Here is a 21,254-nt window from a genome sequence, read left to right on the forward strand (position 1 = left end):
TACATGATGATCCTCTTTTGTCCAAAACTCCTGCCCTCACTCCTCATTCTATTATTCAAGTGCATCACACTATTGATGATGATCTACTTGATGAAGTTCCAGAAACATCCTTTGATCCTATTGTAGCTCCTGTCCCTCTTAGAAGGTCCACTAGATCTGTTACAAGACCTTCTTATTTACAGGACTTTCATTGCAATTATGCTACTTCTGTCCAGCCTTTATCTTCTTCCCAATTAGGTACTGCACATCCCCTTTCTTCTCATGTCTCATATCACCATCTTTCTCCCTCATATAAAGCCTATTGCTGTGCCATTTCATCTCTTGTTGAGCCTCAATTTTACCATCAAGCCGTGTCTGATCCCCAATGGCAAGCTACCATGGCTGCTGAAATAGCAGCTCTTGAAGCTAATAACACCTGGACCTTGGCACCCTTGCCTGCTGGTAAGAGCTCCATTGGCTGCAAATGGGTCTACAAAATCAAGTATAAAGCTGATGGCTCTATTGAGAGATATAAAGCCAGATTAGTGGCTAAGGGTTTCACACAGAAAGAGGGCATTGATTACTTTGAAACCTTTTCTCCCGTGGCTAAAATGGTATCTGTCAAGATTGTTCTTACTGTTGCTACCATTAAGGGTTGGTTTCTTAGCCAATTGGATGTAAATAATGCATTTCTTCATGGTGACTTGGATGAAGAAGTGTATATGGCTCTTCCACAGGGGTTTCAAAGCCAGGGGGAGGTTGTTTGTAAGCTCAATAAGTCCATCTATGGCCTCAAGCAAGCTTCTAGGCAATGGTTTGCCAAATTCTCAAGCACCTTGATTCAGCTTGGTTTCATCCAATCCAAAGCTGATTACTCCTTGTTTACCAAAAGACATGATGACATTTTCATGATCCTTTTGGTCTATGTAGATGATGTTTTAATAGCTTGCAATAACAAGGCTGAAGTGGACAAATTTAAAGTCATGCTGGATGATAAGTTCAAGCTTAAGGATTTGGGTGATTTGAAATATTTCCTTGGTTTGGAGGTTGCAAGATCAGACAAAGGAATTGCTCTCTGTCAAAGGAAGTACACCCTTGAACTAATCAGTGATGCTGGATTGCTTGGCTGTAAGTGTGCTAAGACTCCCATGGAGCACAACTTAAAGCTGAGCAAGTTTGAAGGAGAAGAACTTAAGGATCCTAGTCATTATAGAAGGCTTGTGGGCAGGCTCTTGTACTTAACAATCACAAGACCTGACATCACTTTTGCTGTCCATAAACTCAGTCAGTTTATGTCCAAGCCAAGAAGACCACATCTGAGTGCAGCACAAAGAGTGTTACAGTATTTGAAAGGTGAACCAGGCAAAGGACTCATGTTCTCTTCTAGCACAGACCTGCACCTGAAAGGATTTGCTGATGCAGATTGGGCTGCATGTCCTGACACTCGAAGATCAGTGACTGGCTATAGTATCTTCATTGGTGATTCTCTAGTATCTTGGAAGTCCAAGAAACAATCCACAGTATCAAGATCCTCAGCTGAAGCTGAGTATAGATCCATGGCAGTAGCAACATGTGAGATAGTGTGGATTTTATACTTTCTCAAGGACATTGGAGTGAATCATGAAAAGGAGGCTCTGCTGTTTTGTGACAGTCAAGCTGCGTTGCATATTGGCTCCAATCCAGTCTTCCATGAGAGGACAAAACACATAGAAATAGATTGTCATGTGGTTAGGGATAAGGTGTTAGAAAAGGTGATTAAGTTGAATCATGTTAGATCAAACTGCCAGTTAGCTGACCTGCTTACTAAAGCTCTGAATTACAATCAATTTTCAACTCTTACTTGTAGAATGGGAATGCTTAATATACATACCCCTGCTGCTCTTGAGGGGGAGTATCAGAGTTCAAGTGACAGAGTCAAGATCAGTAGCAAGAGCAGAAGAGAAGTCAAGGATACAGAGGATCAAAACACTGAACATAAAGATGTTGATTCTGAAGCAGAGCATAAATGGCAGGTCAATGTAAGAGAAGAATAATGCACATACGACTTGTAGCTTAATGTGTATGGGTATTTACTTAAGTGTTGGTACGTGAGAATGTTAGTTAGTCCTGTAGCTTGCACGTGTGTTAGTTTGTTATTTCTGTTAGTTTGTTAGCTGGTGTGTTCACACCTGTACAGATTAGTATATATAGTTTATGTAATCCATTCAATTCATTAATGAAAATACAGTTTTTCAATTCTTCATTTCGTTATACCTAAAGCTATTCCTGGCATTCATTCATCACTAAGTTTTATGTTAATAACAGACTCTCTACTCGATAAAAACTTGCTAACTTACGGGAGAATTCTTGTGTGGTTTCTGCAGAAGCCAAACTAAGTATAGAAACAATTTGTTTTTTTACTGTTTTTTCACTAGGACATTAAGACAAGAAGTTTTGAAATTGTGCTTTTCACTAGAAGATTAAGGGAAGAAGGTTTCAAATGAAGCTATGTGCTGCTTCAATCTACCATATATACCTACAAAATATATGTTAGGCTTTTTCAAGCCATAAGACATCATGTTAGGAGGAGGGTTGGCTTTTGTTAAAAACAATAAGAAATTGCATCTCCTTTGCTTTGAGTTGCATTTTGAAGCAAAAGCAAACCAATCCAAATGTTTGTTGGCAATTAGCATGCTCTATTATTTACTCACTTTTAGGGTTCTCTCCAAACAATCTAATGGTGTGTTAAAAATTGAACTTCGATGTATTAGTTGTGTTACAGTCTTGATACCTACAAGCAAGCATTGGGGCAGAAAGTTAATAGAGATAAGACAACCATATTCTTTAGTACACAGAAAGGAATGTGAGAAGATGGATATTAGGGATTTGGGGGTCTAGTGAGAGCCCAAGCCTCCTCACAAATAGACCAATACCTCGGCCTTTGGTTATCGTGGGGAAGTCCAAATTCTGAAATTTTAATGATTTCAACTAGAGTTGCAAAATAGGGATAGAAAGGGAGAATTGTGTGCTTTCTGCAGAAGCCAAATTAAGAGTAGAAACCATTTGTTTTTTAATGTTTTTCACTAGAACATTATGGCAAAAAGTTTCAAAATTGTGTTCTTTCACTAGGAGATCAAGGGAAGAAGTTTTCAAATGAAGCTATGCAAGATTGCTTGGGCTGCTACAATCTACTGTATATGGCTGCAAAGAAACACAAGGATTCATAATAGCAATGTCAAGATAGAAGCCATTGGAGATGATGTTAGGAGGAGGATTGGTTTTTGTTATAAAGAAGAAGAAACTGCATACGCTTTAGTCCAGAGTTGCATTCTGAAGCAACATAGCAAACCAATCCAAAAGCTTGTTGGCAATGAGCATGCTATACTCATTTACTCTTTTTTGAAGCTCTCTCTGAACAATCTAAACTGAATTTTCAGATTTTGTATATCAAATCCAGAACAAAAGATAAATAGAGTCACAGTAACTTAAATCACAGCATCACAAGCATAAATATCCTAGAAATTAGTTTGTATGTGCTTACAAACCAGAATACCAAATTGTATTTGGCCACCAAATAAGTCTAAACACCACTTCTACCCATTTCTTCCAACTAAGCAAAGGGTATTAGAGAAAACAAAGTCAACTAAAGTTTGTCATTACGCGTAACAAAAATAGGTCGAGAATAAAAACGAGGTTTGTCCTTACCAAATTTCAGGGGTAGGATATCCCTGGTTGCCATGTCAAACAGTCCCACATCATGGCCTCCATATGCCTTCCTAAGGAACTTTCGCCAAACCCAATGGTCATCAGTAAAGTAGATGCAATCACTTCTGCTAGGGATAATGCTTGTAGGAAAGTGCCAGGAGAAGGAGTTGCCGTCACCAACAAAAAAAGCATGACCTTCCAAGTGTGTCACTTCCTCCCAAGCTGATGCATTGAAGTTGAACTTGTAGACAAAAAAAGATGTAGTCGCAAACCTCCTCTCTGAAGGAATAAGAAATTCGTTACGGAAAACCCCATAAAGATTTCCCAATGACTCCACCAAATATATTTTTCGGTGTGCCCCTACATCTTGTGGATGATCAGCAATAACTTGGACCATATTTGCAAAAGGAGCAACAGGTTCAAAGCGAACCAGCTTGCCATTGTCACAGAGTGCATATATTTGACCACTTAAATGCACAACATCCTTGAATTTCAAATTCTCTGGATTGGCTACAACAACCCACTCACCTTCTCTTCTTCTGTTCAAAGCAGCCCCTAGTCTCACTCTAGTAAAAGCCAACCTATCCATAGGGCCAAAAATTGCGATGACAAGGAATGCTGACTCATCGGTAGGGTCCTTTAGAAGAATGAATTTGCGTACAAGGCAAAACCACTCTTCTCTAGGAGCCAGTCTTTGAATTTGTGGAAGATTAATTCGCTTTCCTGTCATAAGGTGCACAAGTTGGGTTACATAACGAGGGCCCAAGGTTACAACCCAGCCATGTTGAGATCCCCAAATACGTTTTCCGCGGACTTCAGATAGTTGTAATCGATGACGACTGTGGTCATAGAGGCTAAATAAAGTTCGCATGTCAGTTAATAGTGGCTCGGAAAGCATCAGCACAGGGAGAGGAAGCTGAGGTCCTCTACTAATGCTTGAAAAAGCAGATCGCCAATCTCGGCTAACCCCATTAGCCGCTATATAATTTTTGAAAGTAGTCATTCCATCTACAATTAGTTGAACGAGATCTAGGGGGAGAAGGGACAAATCAATATTGTTGGAAGGAGAAGAAGAAGAATGACGATTAGCTATAAATCTTTGCAACCGAGGTTGAATTGTAGATATAACTGATGGATCAGTCAGGATAAGAATCACAATTAATGGGCGTTCGCTAATGACAAAAGATGATGCGCTAGTTAAGATGGTGAAGAAAAACTCAATCAAGGACTTGTCTTTTTCAGCATGATGAGCAGGGGATAGAAATGTAAGGATCAACAAGGATACAAACAAAGTTAAGCGAAAACTTGACGAAGAGATGACATAACCACGAATGAGAGTGATGAAGATAGCCACTTGAAAATAGACACAGATTTTAAAGATGTCGAGCAAAGAACTGACTGACCTCATGATGGGTTAATGGAATGTGCTACTCTCTATGACTGATGAAAATTGAAAAGCATCAAAACATCATCAAGCCGAACAAAATGGCTAGCTGAGCTAGCTAGGGGAAAACCCTTACCTCCAAACACCGAATTTTTTCGAGTGAAACTCTGAGTTTTGAAAGAGATCTACAAGAAATTCAGGAAAGTAAGTAGGGTTTTCACCTGTAAGAGTATTTTGATAATTGAAACCAAAGAAAGAAAAAAGACACTGAAGAAACAGACAAAGCCAAGAAAGAAAGTCTGTTTAGAACCCTACGAAACTATGCAATCTTATGAAATTCAGACCAATCTGGAGACAGGTCTGTGTGTGTGGGGAAGCCAACAGATACAAGAGCAGTCATATAATCAGGGTGGGAAAGCAAGTAGGGTTCTTCCTCCTAATATTATTTTGACCATTAAACCCAAGAATATTTAAAAAGAGACACATAGAAACAGACAAAAAAAAGAGAAACCATGAAAAGTACGTGTACAGTTGTGCTGACCTTTAACATTGAATAAAAAAACTTTACCGAACCGTGTTTTTTTTTTCCCGCTTAATCAACAGCTGAATTTCATTCATATTTTTAGCCAAGTCTTAATAAAATCGACCTTTTCTATTTACCTATTCACTTTTTAATGCATCTTACACTAAACTCTAATTTTTCTCCATTCCATGAAAATACTACCTACGCATCTAAGGGTTCCAAAGGGATTATAGGAATAGAACAATTTCTTTTTTTTCTTTTCTATTTTTTAATCTTTTTGGGTGTAAGATTAATTTTACTATTAGTGATTTTTGTAAAAACAATTTGTTGAATATGGTAATAAAAATGGAATGTGTCTCCTTATCTAAGAGTCTGATACTATTTGAAAGTTTTAGTGGTGACTCGGTTGAAAATGCATGTGAATTATCTAACCTTTGTTAATCTTCACTGTGATCTACTATATTGAGAAAGGGTTTGGATTCTTGAAACTCTTTTTTATGTTTGGAGTAATTCTTAAGAATTTTCCCCTAGCAAGATAATGTCCAACAAGCATATATAACAGAAACTTCAAGAAGAAATTAAAGAATGGAACGTCAAAAGGATATGTCACACACTGAGATAATTATATGACTAGAGAAAATGAGTAAATTTGTGTGTTTAATTTTTTTATTTTTAATATGGTTGATACTGTAATATAAATTTAATTCTATGTATTTTTGTAAGGACAATTATGTTTTGTTATGTTATGTTAAGAGCATATCGAATACCATTCAAGATATTCGTGAGAAAAATGATTTTAGATGGGATTTTTTTTTTTTTTTTGATAATCTGCAATTTTATTCAAATAGAAAGAACTAAGAAACAAGAGGACAATCTGCCATACAAGCAAGCCTTAGAGCATTCACAGTAGTGAAGGCAAAATTTTAGTTATTTAGCTACACAAAAAGTCACTTTATCTATTTTACCTACACACATGCTACAGCAGTGGATCTATTTTAGCTTTCAACACAATAAAATAATATACACATCACAATAAAATAATATAACCACTACAATAAAATAATATATCCTACGACCCAAAAAAAAACAACCACAGCACCAACCACAGGTCCACAACCACTCTACCATCACCCACACCCACACCCACACCCACAACCACCACCAACACCACCACCACCAGTCCACAGCAGGAAAAAAAAAAAAAAAAAAAAAAAAAAAAAAAAAAAAAAAAAAAAAAACCCAAATCTCCAGTGAAAGTCAACCACACCGGTGGGTATTTCGATGACAGGTACGAAGGGTTTGGTCGGAGCTGGTCCGATTTGGGGTCCGATCTGTATGGGAAGCAATCAGAGGAGTCTCCGTGCTACGATTCGATTCGCGATGACGGTGCGTATGCATATGAAGGTGGCAAGGTGGAGCCGTACGGGGCTCAGGGCACCTCGCCGAAGTCTTCGATATGGGCGCCCACGTTCGATGACTATGGGAGGCCGATCAGTTTCGGTTCTGGAAAGGATTTGACGGTGACTTCGAATTCAAGCAAGATCGTGAGGGCTGTCCCCAAGGCCAAAACTCAACAAGACATGAAGAGTGGGGTCCAGAAGTTTCGGGTCAAGTTGTTGTTGAAGAGTCTTGGTTAGAACACCATGGATGTTCTCTGCCAGGTACGACAATGAGCTCCAGTGAATGAGAGAGAGGGAAAGAGAGGGAAAGAGAGTGAATGAGAGAGAGAGAATGAGAGAATGAATAAAAAAAGAAGGGGTTGGAATAAAAAATTACTTTTTTTTTTTTTGCTCCAAGCTACAGTACACATCTATAGATAGATGTGCACTGTAGCAATTCATCTAAAATTTTTAACTATAGCTCCATTGCTGTAGGGGTTTTTCTGTGTTTGTGGAGCTAAATTTTAGCAATATAGCATTATAGCTACACTGCTGTGAATGCTCTTAAGGGCGGAGGCAGAATGTTTGAGCTAAAACAAAAGGAAAAATCAGTAGATAGAGCTAACTTAGCAGCAGTATGTGCTGGGATGTTATAAAGTCTTCTCACCCACAAGAAAGTGCAGCTAACAAAGGAAGGGTCAGACTTTGGATGTTATCAATGATATTCATGATGGACCAATTTGCAGAAGAGGGTGTAGACGAGAGCGCATCAAAACAAAGCTTCGCATCTCCTTCAATGATGATGTTAGTCCAGGTCTTAGAGATGGCTAATTGAGCAGCCCAAAGGATAGCTATGGCTTCAGCTTGGATAGGTGAGCACAAGGGGATAGATTTTGCCCAAAATTTGATGACTACTCCATCATGGTTGCGAGCCACAGTAGCTATGGAAGCTTTGAGATCAGAATGTGCAGCGTCAACATTGATCTTAATGCATTTGATAGGTGGGGGGGTCCAACTCAAATGGGAGGGCGGAGGTGTGGTGTAGGTATTAGGGGCTGCTATCCTTGAAAACTCCACCAGTCTAAACCAGGTTCTTTGTCATGGATAAAGCTGATTCAGATGGGATGATATTATGAAGATGAATGCTTGTGATAGAAAAAATACTACGATAAAGTGGTGGTATGAAACTTATCATGCGTTATTTTTATGAGTTGTATTAGGCTATTAGCTTATTCTGTTTATGAAGAAAATACTATAATGTCGATATTCTTCTTCTTCTTCTTCTTCTTTTTTCTAGAAATGATAGGCTTTGAAAACTTTTGTTGGGCATTTTTCCCCCCAACGCCTAACAAAGACAATGGACGTTGAAAGTAATAACTAATGCATATTTATTACAAACATGAATCTTGATTTTTTTTTTTTTTTTTTTTTTTGAGAAAAAAATGCACACACACGGAAGAGAGAAAGGGCTTCTAATATAAAGATAAACCACAAATTCCACTTAAAAGTCAGGGTGACTTTTAAGAAAGGGCAGGGCAAGTTAACTACACAACCATATCAAAAAATTGAACTTGAATGGTAATATAATCATGCATTATAAACAAGGATCATGGATGGAACCATGTCATGTCTAATTAATATGTAGTTATGTATTTTGAACTCTTTTTTTTTTTTTTTTAAGGAAAATATGTATTTTTAACTTAGAATCATGATTATGTAGATTTTTAGAACTTGAATGAGTTATGGGTATTGAATGTGTCATTAGGAACTTTAATGTTGTGGGAGAGTGTGCTTGAGCTCACCACGAAGGCCATATTCTGAGGACTGAAAGTTAGGGAGTCCCTTCCACGATAAGGCATTTACATGGAGACCTGAGGAGGTTTGGTGGGGTCATGGTCCAAAGGCGGTACGCAGCAAACTGCGTCCGAAAATCCCACGAGGACCTGGTTCACGTTGAGGCAAGATATTATCGAGGGATGCCCCTCGTGTTTCAAAAAGGGTTTGCTTTGTCGGGTTACTGCAGGAACGCATGCTTCTCGTCATCGAGTTACCACGAGAATGCATCCGGAAAAATGCAGAGCCCAACGCAACAGTCACCTCTGCATTTATTACTCTCCTCACCTAATGACAACCGCATTTATTACTGATTGATTGGCCTGAATAGGGAGGACAGTCCTAAAACTTGCCCTCATGATGGGACAGACCCCACCCCAAAAATCCAACTAGAGAACAGGACAACTAGAGGAGTGGAGGAGAGTTCTGAGTAGTATTGTACTTCCTTTATCCTTGTATCCCTATTGGGAAAATGATATTCGCTCATAACAAGCCTTGATTCAGTTTCTTCTCTCTTTAATCGTCTATTTAAAACTTCCATTAGGGATTTCTGTCATAATCACTCCACAAGTATAAGTATTTGTGAGTTGTAGGGGGCAAGGGCTAAAATTCAAGTCTTCAAAAGAGAACTTTACACATATATACACTTAATTTAGGTCAAAGTAGAAATTTTAAAAAAATACCAATAGTGCCCTCTAGCTTTTGCGTTTTGACCCCTACAAATGTGTTATGCCTAATATTTAATATGTTATTGGAACTTGAATGTGTTGCCTAAAAAAATATAAATATTTAGGTTGGTTTTAGTTGTTTTTTATTAATAGTTTAAAGAGGCAAATTAAAGTTGTTTTATTTATCAATAAATAATGCTACGTCCACAATATTTTTATTAAAAATCCTAAGTACCTAAATGTTATTGGTTCTAATCTAGGTATATCACTACCATCACTTTTTACTCGCCAACAGTTTGTTACCTAGGATTTGTTATTTGTTGTGAAATTATTGTAAACCTAACATTACTATTATGTCAATACAAAAATATAGGGAAGTTTGCATTTTCTCGTAAAAGCTTCAACATAAGAAAATGTTTTTCTAGAGTATTTTAAAGCATGCAATGAACTTTAGAAGATAAGTAATATTTGATAGACAACATCTTATTTCGAAACAAATGAAGCCTTGAAATTTACACATTCATATAAGCTGTGACTAAAATTTTGGTGAAAAATACTATTTTGGTCTCTATATTTTGGGGTCATTGTTTTCGATCCTTATTCTTTTCAAGATACAGATAATTTGATCCCTACTGTCAGTTCACTAACGAAAATTGATTATAAGTTGAAAATAATATGGATTAAATTGACGGTTGACTGCTACCAAAATGTAGTGACCAAATTGACAATAACCCTAAAATGTAGAATCCAAAATAATATTTTCCCTTAAGATCTATCTAAACACAAAATTCCTTCCAAGTGAAACTATAAGACCTTGACACAATATCTAAGAGTTGTGGTTCTTTTTTTTTAAGAAACATAAAAATTGAGATTGCTTTGCAAAAATTTTAATTTCTAATATTCATAATTATTTTAAAAAATTGTAACTGGCTATTATAGATTGTTTAATTACAAAAATATTATAAATATTTTTTTTTTTTTTGAGAAAAAGGTAAGCGAAATTTTATTAATAATAAAGAACGAACTACAAAAAAACAACGAAACAAAAACCCAATTCAAGGAAGATCCGACTGGAAAACAACATCCACGTCCTCGGGTAGGTCTTCTACCCAAACCTCAAAACCTGCAGATAAAACTGCTTTTTTAGCTAGACAATGAGCTAATCTATTCCCATTCCTCCTGACATGTTGGAACATACAACGTCGTAATACTCCACCAAGTCTTTTTGTCTCATCAATGATATGGCCAAACAGCAGCGGGCAAGGGCCACCACGCAGCAAAGCCTGAATAACAGTAAGGCAGTCACCTTCAACAATAATGTCGAACAAACTCATCTCCCTGGCGAAAATCACAGCTCTTCGAGCAGCCAAAGCTTCAGCCATCTCAGCTGACTGCACCTTGCCCAAATTCTGACACAGAGCCGCAATAGCTTGCCCAGAATGATCTCGACAAACTACACCAATACCTGCAGAACCCGAATCCTCTAAATAAGCTGCATCAAAATTTATTTTGAAACGATCCTCAGGCGGAGGAGACCAGCGAACCACTGAACGAGGGATAGACGCACCATGCTCTTTTGAATTCACGTTCCAAAATTCATCAACCATCCTATGCGCATGATCACCCAGCTCATGAAGCTGCCAAGATGGTTGACGTTCCCTCACACGATTTCGACGCTGCCATAAACACCATGCCACAGTGACGAACAAAGCAACCTTCCGATTCGACTCTGTACTGAGAACTTCCTCCAATAATTCATAAAAGGTCCGAAACTTCTTATGAACCAAAGACCGAAACTCCTGGAGCGACATCCATACTGACCGCACTTGATCACAGAGCCATAAACAATGCACAGTCGACTCCGTATGCTCACCACACCCATCACAAACCTCATCAATTGGGATATGCCGGGCTTTTAAGTTCTGTTTCGTAGGCAAAGAATCCTTTGCAGCGTGCCAAATAAAATGCCGGATCTTATTTGGAACTCTCATCTTCCAAATTTTCTTCCACACCAACCCAGGATTACCCGAACTAGATGAACTCGGCTGAAGAATAGAATCGGCAGATACTAACATTTGGTAAGCACTCCTAACACTATAATCCCCATCACTGGTTAGAGGCCAAATCAGAGTGTCCTCTGCCCCATCCTCACAGACTTGAATCCTCCTCACCAATTCTGCCTCCCATGGAATTAAACAACTCTCAAGACGACCCGGGTCCCAAACTCTTGTATCAGGAAAGAACAAATCACAAACTCGATGAACTGAAGAGTCAGTTCTAGGAGAAATAATCTTACTGTGGTTAGGATCAGGCAGCCACCTATGTTGCCACACATCAATCAAATTTCCATCACCAACCCTCCAAATAGCCCCTTGTTCAATAACTCCACGTGCTTGAAGAATACTCCGCCAGGCATAAGAACATTTAGGATGAACCTCCGTCTCCATAATATTACCATGAGGGAAATACTTTGCACTAAAAACTTTAAAAAGAAGGGAGTCTCGATTATGGATAAGACGCCAAACCTGTTTTGCTAACAGAGCATTATTAAACTTCTGGAAATCTCGAAACCCCATCCCGCCAATTGATTTTGGGGAACAAAGAGAGCTCCATTTCACCCAATGAATCTTCTTAGCATCCCCATTACCCCACCAAAATTTTCGAACCATGGCTTCAATATCTTTACACAGGCTAACTGGAAGCTTGAACACACTCATCGAATAAACCGGAATGGATTGGACCACTGCCTTAATCATAATCTCCCTGCCAGCTTGAGACAACAACTTTTCCTTCCAACCTTGCATACGGCCCCATATTCTTTCTTTTATTTGAGTAAAGCACGCCGTTCTATTTCTTCCAATAAAAGAGAGTAAGCCCAAATACTTCTCATAATGCCTAATGGCTGGAACATCAAGGGCTACTTTTATGGCTTCCTGGGTTACTTCATCTGTATTCCTACTGAAACAAAGAGTAGTCTTATCCTTATTAATCACTTGGCCTGACGCATTCTCATAATAATCTAAGAGCTCTTGAATTTTGTTGCACTCATCTAAGGTAGACCTGCAAAAGATTAGGCAATCATCTGCAAAAAATAAATGAGTTAGTTTAGGCCCATTACGACAAAGGGAGAAACCCTGAATTTCACCATTCACTGCAGCACCTCGTAAGAGTGCATTCAACCCCTCTGCACAGAAAAGAAATAAATAAGGAGAGAGCGGATCTCCTTGTCTTAAACCTCTAGAAGGGACTATCATACCCTTCGGCTCCCCATTCACAAGGATAGAGTACGAGACAGTGGTAATACACTCCATAATCAAAGCTACCCAAGCACCTGGGAAACCCATCTTCAGAAGAATTTTTTCAAGAAACACCCATTCCACCCTATCATATGCCTTGCTCATATCTAATTTCATAGCCATGAAACCTTTCTTCCCTGTACAACTATTCTTCATATGATGCAAAGATTCAAAGGCAATTAGAATATTATCAGTGATCAATCTATCAGCAATAAAAGCGCTCTGGGTCTCAGATATAATGGAATTAAGAATAGGCTTAAGGCGATTAGCAATTGTCTTGCTAATAATCTTATAGATCACATTACATAGGCTTATAGGTCGAAAATCTGAGATCCTTTCAGGATTGGGAACTTTGGGAATCAAAGTAATAAAGGTATGGTTAATAGATTTAAGAATAGACCTTGAATTTAAGCAAGATAGAACTGCTTGAGCAACATCCATACCGATATCAGTCCAATAAGTCTGGTAAAATAAAGGCGGCATACCATCTGGACCAGGAGCTTTTAGTTGGGCCATTTCCTTGATTGCCATCCCCACCTCTTCACTAGTAAAAGGCCTCATCAGCTCTGCAGTCATAGTCTCAGTAACCACAGTATTGACCCCATCTAAAACCCTGTCAAGCCCTTGTGGATTTGAAGAAGTAAATAGATTAGTATAGAAATCAGTAATGATGGCCGAAAAAACCTCTTCATCCTCCTGCCAAACTCCATTCCCATCACGCAACCCCTTAATAAAATTCTTCCTCTTTCTTTGAGTAGCAGTCCCATGAAAAAACTTTGTGTTCTGATCACCATTCGTCAACCACTGAACCCTGGACCTTTGTTGCCACATCTTCTCCTCCTTCTCATATAGTGCATTCAATTCTGATTTATACCGAATAACCTCCTCATGCTCCCTAGTCCTGGTCGAAACCTCTTCAGCTTGCCATAATAGATCCTTTACTTGCTTTATCTGCTTCTTCACATTGCCAAAATGAACCCGACTCCAAGACTTTAACTGTTTCTTACAATTCTTAAGCTTAGTGGTTGCCACGAACATGGGAGTACCAGTAGGGGTACAGTCCCAAGCCCTTGCTACCACCTCCTTACACTCAGGATCATCAATCCACATTGCTTCAAACCGGAAAGGCTTCCTACGCCACTTTTGATACTCCCCATGCCCTTCTAAAGATAGAAGGAGTGGCCTATGATCTGAGGTAAAGCAATGCAAATGCTTTATCCTCCCTGTAGGAAAACGAGTTAGCCACTCATAATTAGCAACACCCCTATCTAATCTCTCCCAAATCCATTCCCCCCTTCGCCTACCATGCCAAGTGAAATCTGGTCCAGAAAACCCCAAATCAGCAAACCCACAATGGTCCAACACATCACAAAAGTTTTGCATCAAATAATGAGCCCGAGGAACCCCACCTCTTTTTTCTTACACCTCAAGCACCTCATTAAAATCACCCACAACACACCATGGCAGCTTAGGTTTAGAGCTCAGCATTCGAAGCATACTCCATCCCTCATTCCGACGACCAGAATCTGGCTCCCCATAAAACCCAGTCAACCTCCATGCCCTCTCTGAACCACCATGCACAATAGAATCAATATGGTACTTTGAAAAGCTATCCACCCACACATCCACCCCTGCTTTCCATAAAAGAGCTAAACCTCCCCCCCTCTCATCATTAGAAACCGTAAAACACCCATTAAAAGAAATCTGATCTCTTACCCATAACATACGCTCCTTAGATGACCATGTTTCTGAAAGAAACACAATCATGGGATCTTGTGCTTGCACAATGTCGACAAGCTCTTGAACTGCACGCCGGTTCCCAAGCCCCCTGCAGTTCCAAGCTAAGATTTTCATGGCTGCCGGCGGGGCTGAACATCAGCCTCCACCGCTTGAGTTTTAATTACTAACGCTTGTTTCTTTCTACTATCATTTGCAAGACCCAATTCCTCACTTGACGCCTCCCTTGGACGCTTCAAAGAACACAGCTCTCCTGGAATTTTAGAAGGTGAACTGCCTCCCTCAGATTGAAGTGCATAATTTATTGCCCCCCCTACTGACCTCTCTAACCGATCCCCTACTCCATTGCCCCTACAAACCCGATTCTGCTGCCCAAGTTCCTTCCCATCATCAAATCTTTCTAACTCGGCATCAATTTCATCCAGCTGATCTTGAAAATTCTGACTAGTGCTACGTCGAATATGGCCATGATCCATGCTTCTATTCGGAATGCTCCCCACAGGATTTCCATCCCCTGCCGTATCTATTGGAACTTCCTCCTGACCCTGCACTGTATCAGAGATTGCACTCCCACCCTCCACATTGTCATCGCAATTATGTGTGCTCATCCCATTGCCATGCATGAAATTCAAACCTTCCACATCTTCTCCCTCCCTCTGCTCCGACTGTGAAGTGGACCCATCATCACCATGTATCACCTCATCATACCCAGCAACCCGAATTACAGTTTTCTTGGCCAGGTTCGGAGTGTTTGCTCGTAACCACGAACCAAACTATTGAACACTACCCTGCATTGATCCCTTTCTTGACAGCCATGTTGAGCAATCTTTGTCTTGGTGAGTAAGCCGACCACACCAATAACATAAATTCGGCAACCGCTCATACTTAAAGCTCACCCAACCTTCCTCTCCATTGCTCAGCCCTATTTTTCTACCTCTGCACAATGGCTTGGTAATATCTATCCGCACACGAACTCTCACAAAGTGGCTGCTCTCATAGTCCTCCTCCACCGCCCCCACGTTTACGATTTCCCCTGCTACCGAAACGATATCTTGTGCCACTCGCAGCTTCAAACTACTGATGGGGAGATCATGTACCTGCACCCAGAAAGATGCTCTGTCGAAAATCAGTCCCTTCATCTCTGTTTGACGTCCAATCCTCTTCAACGCAACCAAATTTTTGTCGAAAGACCATGGCTCACCCGCAAGCACTCTGTCAATATCACTCTGCTCAGAAAAAATAAACAGCACACGATGATCACCCATATCACGTGCTTCAAAGCCCTTCTTAGTGTGCCATAGTATTTTGAAAGTGCGAGCGACGGCCTCAATATTCAGCACTCTGCCAGTGAAAAACCGTGCTGCAAGAAGAAACTTCCCTTTAAGCCCATCGTCTTCAACTTGATACTTCCTCCCTTCAGACTCCGTTAGCGAAAAAGACTCCCAAAGGACAGACAGGTTCTCCATTCGTAGCCAAACTGGAAAAAACTACTGCCGCGCCGGTCAGAAAACCAGATAACAGGAACAAAAGCCTCACTCAGGGAGTAGGCACGTTTTCTACCAAACCTAGGGTTTTAGCGCCGCCTTATAAATAATTTAAATTTTCACTAACATATCGATTGAAATTTTTAGAAAGATAGCGTTGTTTATAATTTTTGTACGACAAAAGTTGTTTTATATATATCACCTTAGTATAAAAAAAATTTGTGCGCATCACACAAATGAGCGGCTAGTTAGATTCTAATTACACTTTAATTTCATATCCATCGTCTTTCTAATTGGCCTATAATTTTATGCCAAGTTTCCTTCCAATTGCCATATAATTAATGCCAATTGTTTTTAGATTTTAAATGCACTCCAATTTTACACATAGTGCCCTTTCAGTTATACTCTAATTCATGTCAATTATATTTTACATCAAGTTCATGCATCTAAACTTAGTAAAATATGATTCTAAAAAAAGTAGTGTTGATGCCCATTTTTGCAAATCCATATCCAAGAGCCCATGAGGAAGAAAGTCCAATACAAATCAAGGCTCAAAGGCCTACCAAGAAGACCGAAGAGCAAGAAAGGTCCAAAGAAAGAATACAGGTCTGCCGCAGGTCTACAGCAAAACGCAGATCTGTAGCAAATTACAAATCTGCAATAGAATACAAATCTGCCGTAGAATACAGTTCTTCGGCAGAATGGCTTCGACAGATAAAGACAAATTGGGCCCAAGACCTTTTTGATCCAGTCAACATTATTTGGCCTACAAAGGCCTAAATCCTTTTGCATAAAAAGATAGGCATGAAAGCTAATATGAAGAAGCACGATGAAAAGAAACAAGGAACATTAGGAAGTGTTGGCAGCAAGAATCACGTGAAGGAAAGAAAAGCCAAACCAAAGGAAAATGACAAACGTAGCAAAAAACGCATGAAGAAATAAGACAAAGACACACAGCAGAGCAAAGCAAAACTAATCTGCTATGGCAGAAATGGCGTGGGAATGAAAGAAGACAAAAATAGGAGACAGTGGAGCAAGCACAAAAAGGCCGGAGCACTACCAACCTGTACCCAGCCAATACAAGGGAGGTGGGCCCACGGTCAAGGGGATTCAGAGGGTGTGGTTTGGGAGTGGGGGGAAAAAGGGCGTCTATATTTGGTTTCCTGCCATGACTTCTTTTGGGGATATACCTTGCTGGGATGGTATCTTACCCATAAGAAGTAATAGATGGTTGAGACCATTTGATGCATGCCATAAAGTTAGGTAATGAGGTAGCACAATCCTTATCCATTTGAACCTAGAGGTAGAGGTATACAGCAGGAACAAACAAAATGGAATTTTGTCGTGAAATGAGTAATGGTGCAGTTGAAGTATTCTGAGTAATGGCAGTGGTCGGGGCAACCAATGGGTTGGTGGGTAGTCCTAAAGGGATGCTCACAACAAACCAAAACAGTTGGTGAAGCCCTAGGGGTAAAAGGAAGAAATCTCATTGAATCAGTTCGCTATAAAAGGAAAAGGTAACCATGGCAGAAGGAGGGGACCGGATGGGGGGGAGGTACCTAAGGGAGGCACTTAGAAAGAGAGAGTCACCCAAAGAGAAGGACCCAAGAAATGAAAAGGCCAAATGGGAGACAACACACGGCAAGAGAGTAGTAAGAAACTAAAAGTAAAAAAGGAATGGAGTGAAAGAAAGAAAGTGGTAAAAAGAAGAAAGAAAATACGGCAGGAATAGGAACATGCATCAATAGACCATTTTTTCCCTCCCTCTTAGCAAACCCACTCTTTGATGTCCCCAAAAGTAATAGCAAGTAACCATTTAGGCCTATTCTCCAAAATGCACAACTTTAATGGCAAAAGCCTAAAACAAGGTTTCTCAAGTTGGGGTTTGGGTTCTTTCTTGGTTTACTTATTCTATGGGAAGATTCAATACTTGATTTTGATTGCAAATATATTTGATTTCTCTTATTATAACTTATATCTGCTATATTTAGTTATTCTGCTATAACATGTTTTTTATCATGTTTGCTACATCAGTTGTCCTACTATGATATCTTCACTTTTTTGTACTAGTTATTCTACTGTAGCACATTTTCATTATATTTACCGTGTTAGCTATTATTCTAGCTAAACCTTTTATGCTGAAGCTTTCTTCTTTATTTGTTATTACGTGTTTTACTTTTGACACAAACTAATCATTATCCTGCCACAAGTTTATCTATATACATATATCTTGTTTCTCATTTTCTGCAAAATATATTTTATAAATGTATATGTGAATACGTATAAGTATATTTACCAATATGTGTATGTATATATTTGAGAATATGCTAACCCATGCAAGCTAATATTTGCTTAATTGATATTTTCTTTGGGTTTTAGATTTGCTTATGTGCAGGAAGTAGAAAAGTATTTTTTCAGTAAAAAATGAAGAGTAATCATTCACATTACAAAAGGCTTTACTGCACGACAGAAGGCTTTAATGCACAACAGACAGCTTTAATGCATAACAAACAACTTTACTGCATAGCAGAAGGCTTTAATGCACAGCAGATAGCTTTAATGCACAACAGATAGCTTTAATGCACAGCAGACAACTTTACTGCACAGCAGAAGGCTTTAATGCACAGCAAAAAGCTTTACTGCACCGCAGAAAGCTTTACTACACAGCAGACGATTTTATTGCACAGCAGGAAGTTTCACCGCATAGTAGAAAAGTCAGTCCTATGGCAGAAACTGGAGAAAAGTTCATTCTGCGGTAGAAACAGAGGATAAGCCCATTTTGCAACGTCTTCCCTTGGACTTGGACTCAACATTTGCACAAAAAATGGCAACGGCAAAATGGTACTTTGAAACCCATTTTGCAGAGCGCCAAGCCCGACTTCTTTCTTTGAAAAAGAAACGTAAAAAGAACCCTCTACAAATAGTAAAATATAAAAGATTCAATTCAAATTTATTATACTTCAATGCGATTTTATGACTTTGTTGACTGACTATTTAAAAACAAAATTGATACTACTTTTATGAGAAATATAAAAAATTGTTAAAATTTTAATTAAATTTTTTCCCATAACAAATTTCTAAAAACATTTTCTAAATCAATGCCCTTAGGGCATCCATTAACTTTACTCATGTATATTTTCAGCCACTTTTAATTAAAAAAAGTATGCATATAAAAGGTTCATTATTTGATTTGATTTATTTAAAAAATAAAAATTATTCTTTTATTTTTAATTATCTTGAATTTTTATATTATATTTTACATAATTTTAATTATTTCAATAAATTTTTTTTTTTAAATTAATAAGTTTCTATATGTTTTATGTTATATAAAAGTACCATATGGAAGGGCCAAACTGACAAATGAAAGTTATGGGATGAAATTATTGAAAAGAGAAAATGATACTTTAGGGAAAAAATTGAAAAGGAAAACTTAAAGGCTCTAATTTGTAATTTAGCCAGATTACTAACATAATTTACTTTGAGTGAAACTATATTATCAAAATTTTAAAATACTAATTCCTCAAAAAAAAAAATTAAATACTGTAAGGACGCGATTCGTGGCGGACCGTAACAATGTCGGGTTCGCACGTAAAAAGGCCCCTAACAATATCATTTGTAGAGCGTGGGTTTGAAAGGCTAGGCCCTGGTTGACAGGCGGTGGGTTTTTCGCGGTGTTCGTACAAGTTTAAGTTTTCCTTCACCCCTGGAGTCTTTCTCCTGGAGGTAGGCTGGGAGGCTCTGGTTTTTGGCCATTTTTCCCAACCCCCTTTTTAGGTTACTTATTTTTCCTTTTATATTTGCTTGCGTTCATTGTCCTTCGTCCACGTATAGGGTCAACCTTTCCAGGATTGATACTTGTCCCATCAACCCATATTCAAAGTCGTTGGGGGTGGTTGTAAAAGCCAAAGAATGCGGCTCTATCAGGGTCAGAGCATTGAATGGCAGTAAGGGCAGCTTTCCCTGGATATTTTAGATCTTTCTTCCTAGTTTCAGTCCTATACCGTTTTTACCCTTCTTTCAGGGGGGGACTTTGGGTCTGCCGAGGACTGAGCTGTCCTCGGCGGTATCCATAGGCTATTTTGTCGAGCTTGGGCCGTAACCCTCCTCGGCTTGGGCCTTCGGATTCTCCCCGGGTAGATGGGCCTGGCCCATAAATCATTTGGGCCCCACAATAGCCCCTCAAAACCCAGCTGTCCAACCTCTTGGTTGGAAAGGGGGGTTTTAGTGATGCCGAACCTCTTCCTATGGCCCAATCAATTTGGCCTTTTAATAATGCTGGCGGCTCTTTATCTGTCCAAGAAATGCACCGGTCTATGAGACAGTTTTTTGATTTCGCGTTTGACGCGTTCTTGTTGTTTGGGTATCCAAGACGCGCTTTTAATGACCACTATTTATGAGACTACTTTAATTCGGCGGTTTGTTTTGATGGGGTGGAGAAACGGAACCGGCATGTTGGTGTTGGCAGATTCCTTTGGAGATCTGAACCTATTAAATGTCTCTCGCTCCACCCTCTGTATAAGAAGGAAAGGAGGAGGTTATTGTTTTTTGTAAAGAATTCCTTTTCATCCTTCTGAGATTTGAAATACTTGGCCTCCCCTAGGGTTCATTTTTCCCACTGGTTCACAAACTAAATCGTGATACACTTTACCTTAACAACGAGTGATGCAGGAGCCAGACCCCTCCCATAAACGCCATGTTTCAATAAAGCTCATTATAGCTCGATCGGGACAGGGGTGGCGAAGACTCAAAATCAACCTCACCCTTCTTTCAGTCAAAATTCGAAGCAGGGACTTGTCACGTCAAACTTTCGGCGTGACTGAGTCGAGAACACCCATCATCAGTACCAACCGCTCTCCTATGAGCATACATAGTATGGCTCCAGTGTGTTGGGAGTCAGGATCGAGGCAGGGACTAAGTGTCTCTACTTCTTCCTCTCTTCCTTCACTGGTGCTATCCTCCGTCTCCCTTTCTTAGTCTTCCCAGCACCAGATCCATCCTGGTGCTTTCACTTCTCCCTCTTTTGCTCCTTTTTCTTTCTTTTCATCTCTTCTCTCTTCTTCTCCTCCTTCTTTACTCATGTCCTCCATCTTCTTCATTCATCTCCTCCATCTTCTTCATTGATTTCTTCCTTACTATTTCCTTCTCCGCCATTTTTTCCCAAAGAAGGTTCTTATCGTAATATGAGCAGTATTGAGGCAGAGATTGAAGAGACTTTAAAGACGAGTTTAAAAGACGCCTGACAGTTTACTTATCTGTACTACGGATGTAATTGTTGCTTAGGCAGTTC

At 39.3% G+C, this 21,254-nt stretch overlaps 1 protein-coding gene across 1 annotated transcript; it reads right to left on the reverse strand.

The window, feature by feature from the left end:
• Positions 1–3,401: 3,401 nt before the first annotated feature.
• On the reverse strand, positions 3,402–5,468 carry LOC115953767 (F-box protein SKIP23-like). Its single transcript, XM_031071562.1, has one exon. The coding sequence runs from the start codon at positions 5,069–5,071 to the stop codon at positions 3,602–3,604; it is 1,470 nt and encodes a 489-aa protein (XP_030927422.1). The 5' UTR covers positions 5,072–5,468; the 3' UTR covers positions 3,402–3,601.
• Positions 5,469–21,254: the final 15,786 nt, after the last annotated feature.

This window comes from Quercus lobata, chromosome 7 (genome assembly GCF_001633185.2).
Source record: "Quercus lobata isolate SW786 chromosome 7, ValleyOak3.0 Primary Assembly, whole genome shotgun sequence".
Classification (NCBI taxonomy): domain Eukaryota; kingdom Viridiplantae; phylum Streptophyta; class Magnoliopsida; order Fagales; family Fagaceae; genus Quercus; species Quercus lobata.